Raw genomic sequence first — 12,318 nt, forward strand, 5'->3', positions numbered from 1 at the left:
AAATGATCTGCTGTTTATCTGCACCTTGCAAAGTTCAGCATTCAATCTCACTGATAGCTTCTTTGATCAATCCCCCCCACTTAGTAGTTGATGCTAATTAATTTCTCATTAAAGCCATTGATCTGCATCATGAGTCAGCTGTCATGTGATGCACTGATAGTGTTGTGCAAACGTATCTCTGTTGTCCCTCTTTTCTCTGCTGTAGCTGTTGGATCAGCTCCAAAACATCGCTCCTCTACATCATCCATGGTCCCATCTGTGCTGCTCTTTTGGTAAGAAGTGTCAGTCTTTCCCCCAATCAATTAGAGCAAAGTAAATCACAGTCATGACTGATTTGTTCCATATTTCTCTTGGTTGGCTGTTTTTATTGCGCAATGAAGCAAAAAAAAAAGGTCTGTTTTTGCCTTCTTTTGAGTGGACACTGTGGGAGGTCTGAAACCAGGACATGGTTTCCTAGCATGCATAATTGCGTTTATCTTGTGAAATCAATGCATCTGCCCCTGTGAGGGTCCACCCACTGGTCCCCAGGCCTATGTTGCATTCTAGGAATTCACCTAATCAGCACAGCCGGGCATGCTTCAGAGAAAGCTGGTCCCTTCAGACTCTCGCAGGACTAAATGTTCAGTGCTAAAACCGGGTTTCAGGCCCAAAAAAGGTCTTGCCGTTGTTTTGCTCATAATGGATTGCTTTTTGTTGAAACCTTACTCGTAATGGGCAGTATAGGAATGGAATGATGTGGCAGATAGTATTTTGAAATGAAACAAAAAGTTAAGAGTCAGCGTCTGTCAGGTGAAACACAATCTATTATATATTGTATGGCTGTCAATCTATTGAAATATTTAATCGTGATTGTCCATGATTAATCGTGATTCATTTGCAATTTTTGCATTTGGTCATGCATTTTTTATCTGTTCAAAATGTATCTTAAATGGAGATTTGTCAAGTATTTAATATTCTTATCCACATGGGAGTGGGCACATATGCTTCTTTATTGCTTGCTTGGATTTATACCATGCAGAAGGAACAATACTGTATTTTAAACAAAATTAAAACGAACAGAAAAGCATGTTTAGAAGTGGCGGTGACTTTAATGCTTTGTTTGGGATTTCCCCCACACCTATGGCTTTCTTCAGCTTTGACTTGACAAGAGGTTCTCACTTCCTCCAAAGTAATATCATAATTCAAAAACACATTTGATGTATACCCGCCTTGGTTCATATTTGTCTCCAACTCCTCCTTTAAATAACAAGCTTCTCTAAAAAAGATATCATAAAAAATTGATATCAATATAAGAATATGATTTCCTGAAAATGAATCAGCAAAATATTGCTCCTATATTTTGAGTACAAACTAGGGCTGTCAATCATTTAAAATATTTAATTGCGATTAATCCCATGATCGTCCCTGATTAATCGTGATTAATTGCAAATTAATTGCACAATTTTGTATCTGTTCAAAATGTATGTAAAAGTATTTAATCCTCTTATCAACATGGAGTGGGCAAATATGCTGTTTATGCAAATATATGTACATATTTATTATTGTAAATCAATCAACAACACAAAACAATGACAGATAGTGTCCAGAAACCCTCACAGGTACTGCATTTAGCATAAAACAATATGCTCAAATCATAACATGGCAAACTGCAGCCCAACAGGCAACAACAGCTGTCAGTGTGTCAGTGTGCTGACTTGACTATGACTTGCCCCAACTGCATGTGATTATCATAAAGTGGGCATGTCTGTAAAGGTCAGAGGTCAAGGGACCCCTTTGAAAATGGCCACGACAGTTTGTCCTCGCCAAAAGTTAGCGCAAGTTTGGAGCGTTATTTAGCCTCCTTAGCACAAGCTACTGTAGTATGACATGGTTGGTTCCATTCCTTCGTTTTTTTAGTTTCATATGATACAATTGTGTTAATTTGTTAAAGAAATTAGTGGCGTTAGAACAAATTTGCTTTAACGTGTTATTGCTTTGACGTTGACAGCCCTAATGAAAATGTAGCATCCACGTGCCAGATCGTGAGCATGCATCCAAGAGGAAGCTACGAAAATGGCGGACACAGCGTCGAAAAGACGTATATAAAGCGAGGCGAAACGCCAAGCGGCAAATTGTGTTAATTTGTTAAAGAAATTAGTGGCGTTAAAACGAATTTGCGTTAACGCATTATTATCGCACTAACGTTGACAGCCCTAATATATATTATTATTTAAAGGGAGGGACTGTCATAGATATGATTTCAAACCTGTAGCCATCATTAAATATCATCATGTTATTTCTACCTTTAACTGTCTGCCCAGGCTTATTTATACTATTCATGAAGATGGTGAATTTACAGTTTATCCGAGGTAAACCTTTAACCAGCTGACAGCAGCTAATAGCCAGAATATTATGCTGATTTATTGATGTCCTCTCTGCTGCTATCCCTCCTAGGTCAATCTGTTCTTTCTACTAAACATTGTGCGAGTGCTCATCACCAAACTGAAGGTGACCCACCAAGCAGAGTCTAGTCTCTACATGAAAGCCGTGAGAGCCACCCTCATCCTGGTGCCTCTTCTGGGAATTCAGTATGTCCTGCTTCCCTACAAGCCAGAGGGACGGGTCTCCTCTGAAATATACGACTACATCATGCACATACTGATGCATTACCAGGTGAGCAGTGGTCAATGTGAAGGTTTGAGTTGCGTGTTTTTTTTATTTTCATTTGATTTGTATTATTATTGTGTCATGTATAAATAATATGCCCAGCCCAAACATGCTGACAAGACACCACTATTTAGAGAATAAAGACAGAAAACAGAGTAGCAACATAAGTTACAAATAATACTAAACTAATGAACCATCCTGACATTTTTTCCAAGCTTGAGAAACAAAGGTAGCCAATTTATAAGCATTACAATTAAATTCCATTCTGTCATCGTCGGTGCACTAAAACATTTCTGGACTTTTTAATTAAAACATATATTCTGAATTCATCATAGTATGGATAATACCAAAAAAAATGATTCATTTTGAACTTCTGCTATTTTGCATAATTCACACAATCTGGTGTCCTGGATGTTTTTAATCTGCCAATTTCAAGGGCCACATGAAGGATTTCTGTTCTAAACTGTGCAACTAAAGACCTTTGACTCCTTGATAGCGATGCACCGATACCGGGCCGATACTGACTCAAGTAGCTGGATCGGATATCAGTGACAGTGGGGCCAGTATATTCAATTCAATTCTATGTTTATATACTATATACATTATATACTGGAATTTCAATTCAAGTTTTGGCCAATTTATTGCTGCATTACAAAAGTTTACACTTGATTTCTGTTAATTTTGATAATATTTTACGAAGTTGCTGGTGTATGATATATTATTTGGATTAATAAATAACAATTCAGTACATTTATATCTGTGTATTTATTTGCAAGGCTACATGTTGTTTTACAAAGATAGGAAAGCGATGTTTAAGTCAAGCAAGTCATAATTGTGCTTGATTTGAATGTTTTTGTAATTTTGTGTTTAACAATATATCTTTCAACCATTTTTTCTTCAAATCTAAAATCTAGTAACTTTCTTCTGATTGTGTTCCTGCTGCATGATACATTATTACTATACATATCTTGTAATTCAGCTTCCTCAAAAACAGCATGAAGTTCTGTAGCCCATGGAGAGTTCTCAAAAAAACTCCAAGAAAAAATCCAAAAGAGTTCAACCTGTATGACTTTACTATGACTTTCCCAAAACTGCATGTGATTATCATGAAGTGGGCAGACCCGTTGGTTCCCATAGAACCCATTTTTATTCACATTGAGGTCAGAGGTCAAGGGACTCCTTTGAAAATGGTCATGCCAGTATTTCCTCGCCAAAATTTAGGGCAAGTTTGGAGCGTTATTTAACTTCTTTGACATGGTTGGTACCTTAAGTTTCCTAGTTTCATAATATCTTCACTCTGACTTAAAAACTGAGCTCACTACAACCTCCAAAAGATTGATGCGTTAAAGAAAATAGTGTTAATTACCGTGTTCATTTTGACAGCCCTAATACAAACTATGTATGCATGTTCTCCCCCTGTTAGCGTGGGTTTTCTCCGGGTGCTCAGGTTTCCTCCCACAGTCCTAAGACATGCAGGTTAGGTTCATTGTTGACTCTAAATGTCCCGTAGGTGTGAATGTGAGTGTGAATGGTTGTCTGTCTCTATGTGTCAGCCCTGCGATGGACTGGCGACCTGTCCAGGGTGTACCCCGCCTTCGCCCAATGTCGGCTGGGATCGGCTCCAGCCCCCCCGCGACCCCTAACGGGATAAGCGGTTGCAGATGGATGGATGGATGGATGGATAATACAAACTATGTCCTACTTTCAACAGAATCATTACTTAGGACAACTTTCTCCTTGGTCCCAATTTTTTGATTACCTTCCAAAATTGTTGTGGATTACTGGTAATAAAGTAATCAAATCTTAATGGCTGTCCTTTCCAAAATGTCCTTTTATAGAATTATAAATTCTTATCAAACACCTCTCAATCGTTGTCAACTCAAAGAGTCATTACACCTTAGATATTCCCTTTCCGCCATTTTCCTTTCAGTCCATCCTTTTAGGTGGTAGTTCCAATAAGGATGGTGCTCCTTCTCTATTGATGAGCTTTACTTTGATTACATTTTATAGGTTGACATTTATCCATTTCTAGTATTCTGGTGGTGTTTTGTCCAGACGACCAGCACCTAGACTATGTGATGAGTTTTAGTTGTGGCCGAGTGATTGTAGCCAGCTTCTTAGAACATTTCCATTTTATGAACACATAAATAGCTGTATGTTATGTCATGCTTTTCAAATGCATGCAGAGTATATTTTTAGAATGCTATTGAAAGTTTAAGGGCCTGCTGTACTGCAGTGTCCCTGTGCACTATTTATGAAGTCCTGTTGTCCTTGTAAGATGTATATCATTTATTATGAAACTTGGTGACGTGTTAGGGGCTCTTTCCTCCAATGCCAGAGACATGTATTTGACTAAAATGAACTGTTGCCTGGACATAAACCACATCTTAGCTTTCAGCAACCGCCGAGCATTCCCACTGGCCTCTGACCAGGCTTTGTTTATGTTGTAGCGCAGGGAAGAACAGCAGGAAGGAAGGCATGAATTATCTGAGCTGAAAGGGGGCTAAAATCAGTTGGATGTTGGCGAGGTGTTATCTGATCATCCTGAGCTGTCCCAGCATGGCCAGTGTGGGGGGGGGACATCTTGAGCAACGGGCTGAATAAGCTCACAAGATGTATTCAGTTTGATCTCTACGTTTCCCTCCTTCACAGCACCTTAGTCCTTAAAGTATCACCGACAAACAAGTGACTGTTGATGATGTTGATGCTGACTTCTTTGTATTCTAATCATCTCTCCTTTTCATGTCTTTCATTTTCTGAATTTCAGGGTCTGCTGGTGGCCACCATCTTCTGCTTTTTCAACGGAGAAGTAAGATGGGGTTATGCCCGTTCACTATGTTTTTTTTTTTTTTTAGACCTGCATGCACACATGCACACACTCATCCACACTTCCCCTTTGTGATCAGGGAGAGAGGAGGCAGCTTCCTCTGCATGACCCGCTGAGCAGGATGGTGAATTAGTGGAATGTTTTGACTGGCCCAGTCCTCCAGGGCTTTGCTGGGGACTAAACATTGTTTGCTGTTGGCAAGCAGCCAAGGATTGTACACTGATTGCTATCAATTATTCATGTGATTGATCTATAGCTTGTTTTCGCCTGAAGCGAATGTCTTACAAGATCCACTGAATAACTCCTTAACGTACGCTGTTAAAGAGGACCTATTATGCTTTTGCGCTTTTATTCAGTTCCCTTTAGTGCGTTTTATAGTTTTTTGTGCATGTAAAAGGTCTGCAAAGTTACAAAGACCAAACGGAGTTACTCTACCCCACAGAAACACTGCTCCTGAACTGTCTGAAATACCTCACTTGAAGTCCCACCTTTTCTTCCCTAACACGGTGATGTCACCAAGTAATAAATTAGCATAATACCTGCCTAGCAGATAGTTTGACGCGCCCTCAAGCAAAGATAGTTAGAGCGGAGCTGGAGCGGAGTCCGAAGAGTCCAAGAGACCAATCACAACAGAATGGGTCGTTATGAGAAAAGTCAAATGTTTTTTGAACATTAAAGCAGGTAAACATTCAAGGAGAAACCCCAGATACAAGTATGAACATATAAGCACAATAGGTCTTCTGTAATAAGGGGTAACACATAGTGGAGCTGTGCTATTACATGCACAATATTTTCTGCCTGTAAACATAGTCATTGTTATGTCTATATATGGGAATGTAGGCACATAAATTGTATATACAGTATATGGATCTTGGGACCATATTTTGGAAAAAAATACGGTAGTCAACGGCGAGAAACAAATCATTTTTTTATCCTGTTCGAATTGCACAATGAATCACACATTTGTCAATTTAAAACATCGTTTTACAAGTCAAGAAGGTCTGAGTTCGTCGTGGGTTTCTCGTAGTATCATTTAGTTTTGTGTGAAACCGCTATGTGAACTACATCTCGCACTACATACGTCACCAACGCTAGCTAGCTAGCTAACTTAGCTATGACCCAAGCACAAATGAAACATTATCTTACCTGATGTGTTTTATCCAGCAACTCCTGCTCTTTTTATCATTTGGGACGAGAAAGAACGAGCGAGACCCGATGCTTTTGTGAGTACAACCCAGTAGGAAACACAGGCATCGTAGCTTCAGCGAGAGAGACGCCACATGTGCGACTTTTGAGTGTGTTGTCTTTCTAATTCCGTATTTTCAAAGTCGTACACTACAACAGTTTTACAACAAATTGCAACTTTCGTGACTTGCAAAATGATGTTTTAAATTGACAAACACATGTGTGATTCACGGTGCAATTCAAATGGGATCAAACAAATATTTGTCTCTCAAAGTTGACTATTGTTAATTTTTTTTCCGATGTAAGGCGGACTTCGCCCCACTATTTGACCACCTGAACTGGCTGCACACCCTGCGTGCTCTTATTGGCTGGGGGTTACACCCCCACGTGGGGCCCAAAGGCTTTTTGTAGACGCCCAGAAGCGTCCTGAGTAAATAAAAATAATAAGAAAACAGAAAATTGAGGCGGAGCGCTGCAGTGTCTCTGCAGGGTCTCTGCAGAAACAGACACCAACACACACTGCTAGTGGGGCAGCAGTGATGATTGAGAGGGATTATTTTTGTATCAGTACAAACATTGTTTTTTTGTTTTTTTTTAAATATATACCTTTTATACCGCATATCATACTTTTTTAAATGCATAAAGCATAGTTGCGTCTCAAATAATGATTCTTAATATGTGAAATGTGGTTTCTCTGGTTAGGTCCAAGCGGTTCTGAGGAGGCACTGGAACCAGTATCATATCCAGTTTGGCAGCAGCGTAGGAAACCACTCAGATGCCCTGCGTTCAGCCTCCTACACAGCTTCCTCCATCACAGAGGTACAGGGTTGCTACAGCATCGACAGCCACACAGAACACATGAACGGCAAGGGCTGCCACGACGCCGACGCCTCTATCTTAAAGTCAGACAGCCCCTTCGCCTGACAACAACACTCCTCCAAAGCCCTGCCCGCCCCACCTCCCCCGTAAAAACTGCAGCATGGTTGGAGCACTGTGTCAAACAGGGAAACTCGCCTCTTCCTTTAGTTACAATAACGGGGACAATGAGTGAGGAAACGGATTGTATACTCAAGCCACCTGAAGGAAATTGTCACCTCTCTGTTACACCGACACAGGCCCTTTAATAGTACTGTACGGTGAGCTCCATACAACTATTCCTGCGCTGTGTTTTGTCTACAATTTGACACTGAACTGCTTCCCTTGACCTAAGATGCATTCTGATAATCACAATATTGTTGCGATTCTTTCTGCCTGACAAAGTTGTTTTTAAATGGCTGAATATTAACCGCTTGACTGTCCTTTTGGGGTCATGTTGTGCACAAAACGCCTTTGGTTACACTGTAAAACAATTTGACATGGTTAGTGCCAAACCAAGAAATCCTTGCCTGCCTCATCTATTTTTTTTTATTTTCAGTACAAAATCAGAACGAAAATAGGACGTCTAACAGGTGCATAATAATATATTAAAGTTATATTATATCTTTCACATGTTAAACTTAAGTTATCTGAACGTATTCTTGTTTATTAAATAAAAATGAAATAAATACCCTACAGTATTTATTAAAGACATGTTAAATTTGTTTTTAAATGAGTCAAATGTGACTTGTTTCCAGCTTCATGTAAACGTTTCAATGTATTTCCTGTTTGTTTCTAGTGTGAAACTAATGCAGATGATTGACAGAATCATACCGTTAGCTTGCAAGCTTCTTTTATAGAGATTTAATCAGGCTAATGTTTGAACCACATGGTAGGTTGTAATGTAACTTGTTAACACAATATTATCACCGATAAGCCATCTTGAAATCACATGTAGTCCAATATCTACTCACTACACTTGAATGTAATAGTGCAGTTTGAAGACCTGGCTCTGAACATACAGTATATGTGTCACATTCCCATTCACTGCTGTCTTTAGCCTTACTCCTCTCAGAGTACTTAGATAGAACCACTACATAAGCTTTACCAGGTGTTTAGACCGAAAACAGCACTGTGTTACCAATTCAGGGGGAGGATAAAATGTGATCCAAGAAGGCCAGTTTGAGTGATACATCCATGACTTTTAAAGGATAGGTTTGTATTTTCCAAGTCCATTTTAATACAATACTCACATGCCATTTAAAGGGTTATTGGTGGCTGTAATAATTCCTTCTGTTCGTATTAGCCGTGAATCAATCCCTTCATAGTGCAATGTATGTTAGAACTGGGGGACAAAACCCACAGTCCTTGTTCAGTGCAAAGTACAGCCGAAGCTAATGTTGTTAGCCAAATCAAGTGAGTATATTTGTGCTAGCTACTTGCCAACCAGTAACTCTTTCAACAAACATATTATGTATCCTCATACAACGGTTCGTAGGATATCTAACACAAAGTTTTGTTATTTTTCATGCGCTTTGGTTCGATTGTCCAGCAAAATAAGCAATCAGTGCACCTGTGCAAGCCCCTGGCGTGTTTATGCAACACAATGACTTGGTTAGGTTTAGGAAAAGATCGCAGTTTGGGTTAAAATAACTACGGAAGTAGCGTTACTTAAGTACGGAAGTTACGTAACAAATAAGTCAATGTTTGGATTAAATTAAGAAGTGGCGTTACTTAAGTACAAAATTTACTTGACAAATAAGTCAACGTCTGGGTTAAAATAGAAACTACAGAAGTGGCGTTACTTAAGTATGGAAGTTACGTAACAAATAAGTCAACAGCTGGGATAAAATATTAACTACGGAAGTGATGTTATTTATATACGGAAGTTACGTAACAAATAAGTCCAAAGTTTGGGTTAAAATAACTATGGAAGTGGCGCTACTAGGTACGGAATTTACATAACAAATAAGTCAACGTTGACTTCTAGCTTCACTCAGGACACAAACAGCGGTCTCCTGGAAAGTCTGGTGTTTTCTGACCCACCCGTCCACCCTGACTTCCTCCCTACTTGGACTTTGTCACTCTTTATACTGCATCACATCACAATTATGTGGATTAAATACAAATTGATTTTGTGGGTTATACAATGTAATACAAATGATAGTGCATTACTTTTCGTAGGTACGTATGTGAACATTGCATGAGAACAGTCTGACGTGGCATGTGAGTACAGTACTGTGTTAAGATAGACTTGAAGAAATCCAAACCCCTCCTTCAAGGCTTATCAAACAGCAGGGAATTATAGTACCATGAGGACATATTCTACAACTCTGAATAGTAGATCATGGTGGGAATCATTTTATCCTCTGTCTCGATGATTGGGAGGTGTACAGTAGACATTCTTTAAAAGGAATATGCACTTACACCTATTTGATTGGCCAATGCGGTGCGTCTCCAGATGATGCTGGATTGTATTGCAGCAAAAGTTGAGTCAGGTTTGACTTTTTCTTGTAGGACGACCCCGCATTTTGTTTAGTTTTTTGCCAGAGCCTGCTGCGACAGAGCAGTGAGGGAGATCCGTTTTTAGCGCTAATGTCAGTCTGAACACGCCTTATTCAGAAGTGATGATATTATCACGTCTCACCAGAAGCTGTACAAAAAAACAATACTGCAAAAAAATAATTCTTTGTAAAGCATTTAGCTAAAGCGGGGTAGTGTCTAAACCAGGTCAGAAACCTTTGACAGTTCTGTCATTTCATCCACACAAACCCAGAAACTTGATGTACTTTTTTGTCTTTATTTTAGAACATGTTGAACACGCCGTCCACAATGCTGGGAACATAAGTCACTATCAGCTGATGTAAATATTTTTGTAAATCTAGCGTTTCTGAGAAGAGTGCAAGTTTAACATGTGAGTGTGTGTGGGTGTGCGCATGATTTATACAGTATATAAAGTATTTATGAGTACATTATACTCAGACACATTCAACCATGAAGCAACCGTCTTATGTGACAGTGTGTGGGACGTTGATAAAGATGTTGTTTGTTCTACCTGTGTGTTTTCAAAAGGGAGGGTGGGAAACTGGCTGGGGTTACAAGCTGCTGGATCTTTCTGCCCTTTTTTTCTACCATCATCCTGGTGGAGTCTGTCCCCTTTTTATTTTGCCTATTGTGAGTGAAGAAAAGAAAAGTATCACTGCCTTTTGTGTAAGTTATTCATGCCATATTACCAGAACAGACATAAATATGTTTTCTGAAACAAATAGTGTGAGTCTGATATGTGAGGATTCCTTCCAAAGGGCAGGTTTTCTTTACTGTTTCAATGAAGAGTATTGAAAACAAAAGTGTACATCCTGTGTCACAATTTTTCCAAGTAATTTTCTTTTCTTTCCAGTCAGCAACTCTTATATTTGGTGGATGGGTAATTTTTTTTATAATGATTTTTGAATGTCTCAATATTCTCATCATTAATACAACTGTGATGACTTACAGCACTTGGTTACTCACACAACAAGTAAAGTGATATATTTTTAAGAAAAATATTATTTTCCCCCTCTGAAAAAAGGTGTTCTTCTGCCAATGTTTGAGGTAAACGTTACATTTCAGACACAGGGATATACTCATAGTATTCTAAGCAACAGGTATCAGTATCACGCATACAGTTTTTTTATGTCAGATCTGCAGGACAGTTCCTTAACAGAATCATAAAGCTTTCATTTATGGCAGTCACAGTTCTGATTTGCAGCAAGCGATTCAAGTACATTATGAAGTCTTCATAAGTCATTTACTGTGTAGTAATACACCATATTTTTTTATAACAGTGGAAAAGCCAGAGACTTAAGGCAAATATAACTCCTTTATGTACCATTTATGTTGTGTATTTATGTGTGACACATTTTCATATATGACTCCAAAGGGTTTGTGAAGTCCCCTGTGACACTTTGGTGACATGTTGTATAGTATGACAGAAGCATTAAGGGCAGTGTCTGTAGGTTTTCTTTATACTGTACTGTATTTAACTTTGGTAGTCCACTGCTGTTTGAATGTAACTGGTTGTTCTGTGAAAAAACATATACATTTATATTTACATACAATGTGTCTTTTTTTATTATTTCACTGAATTAGACAATGTTGCTATCTTGTGTGAATCTGCATCCTAATACTGTATAGCACAGCACCATCTGTCAGCTCCAGTATTTCTTTTTTTTTTTGTCTCTATTGTGAGACTATACTGCACAATATTGCTGAACACGCTCTAGCCGTGTTTCCATTCAATGGTCAAGCACATTTTAAGTGAATTTTGCAGAAAAGAAATGCGAAATAGGCGCGTTTCCATCAACTGCTTTGGAGCGAATAAACTCGGCCACAACATAGTTTGTTCAGAAGTTGGCGCTATAGACTACGCATGGCTGTAATCTGCCAATAAACAGAGTAGATGAAGAAGTAGAGGTTGTGAATCGGAAACAAAACAAGCCAGTTTTGCTATCTAACCATCTACTTTAGAAAAATAGAGAGAGGTCTACAGAAAGTTTGAATCGTTCTTTCATGTCAGCTGGTATTGGCAATGTTTCATGTTAGCCGGAGATAAAGACAATTATTCACACGTTATGGGAATATCCGAGAAGACCGCAGAAACAGCTGATCAGTCCTGAGTTAAATATTCACTACGTTAGAACATATTTAGTATTTATTTTGTTTCCATAATTCATTTAGCCCATCAATTCTTTTCTGACAAAGGCAAAAACCACCTCAAGTGAGTGTAAAAACTTTTTTGTGCAATTGAAGTTTTATCATTTTTTTTG

At 38.8% G+C, this 12,318-nt stretch overlaps 1 protein-coding gene across 1 annotated transcript in view; it reads left to right on the forward strand.

The window, feature by feature from the left end:
- Positions 1-11,610, forward strand: part of calcrla (calcitonin receptor-like a) — a 43,790-nt gene extending 32,180 nt beyond the window's left edge. Inside the window, exons 10-13 of the mRNA XM_074658074.1 lie at positions 206-272; positions 2,434-2,652; positions 5,414-5,455; positions 7,361-11,610. Of these exons, the coding sequence (XP_074514175.1) occupies positions 206-272; positions 2,434-2,652; positions 5,414-5,455; positions 7,361-7,582 (550 nt within the window). The 3' untranslated portion in view covers positions 7,583-11,610. The remainder of the gene's footprint in view (positions 1-205; positions 273-2,433; positions 2,653-5,413; positions 5,456-7,360) is intronic.
- Positions 11,611-12,318: the final 708 nt, after the last annotated feature.

Source organism: Sebastes fasciatus, chromosome 14, assembly GCF_043250625.1.
Source record: "Sebastes fasciatus isolate fSebFas1 chromosome 14, fSebFas1.pri, whole genome shotgun sequence".
Taxonomy (NCBI): domain Eukaryota; kingdom Metazoa; phylum Chordata; class Actinopteri; order Perciformes; family Sebastidae; genus Sebastes; species Sebastes fasciatus.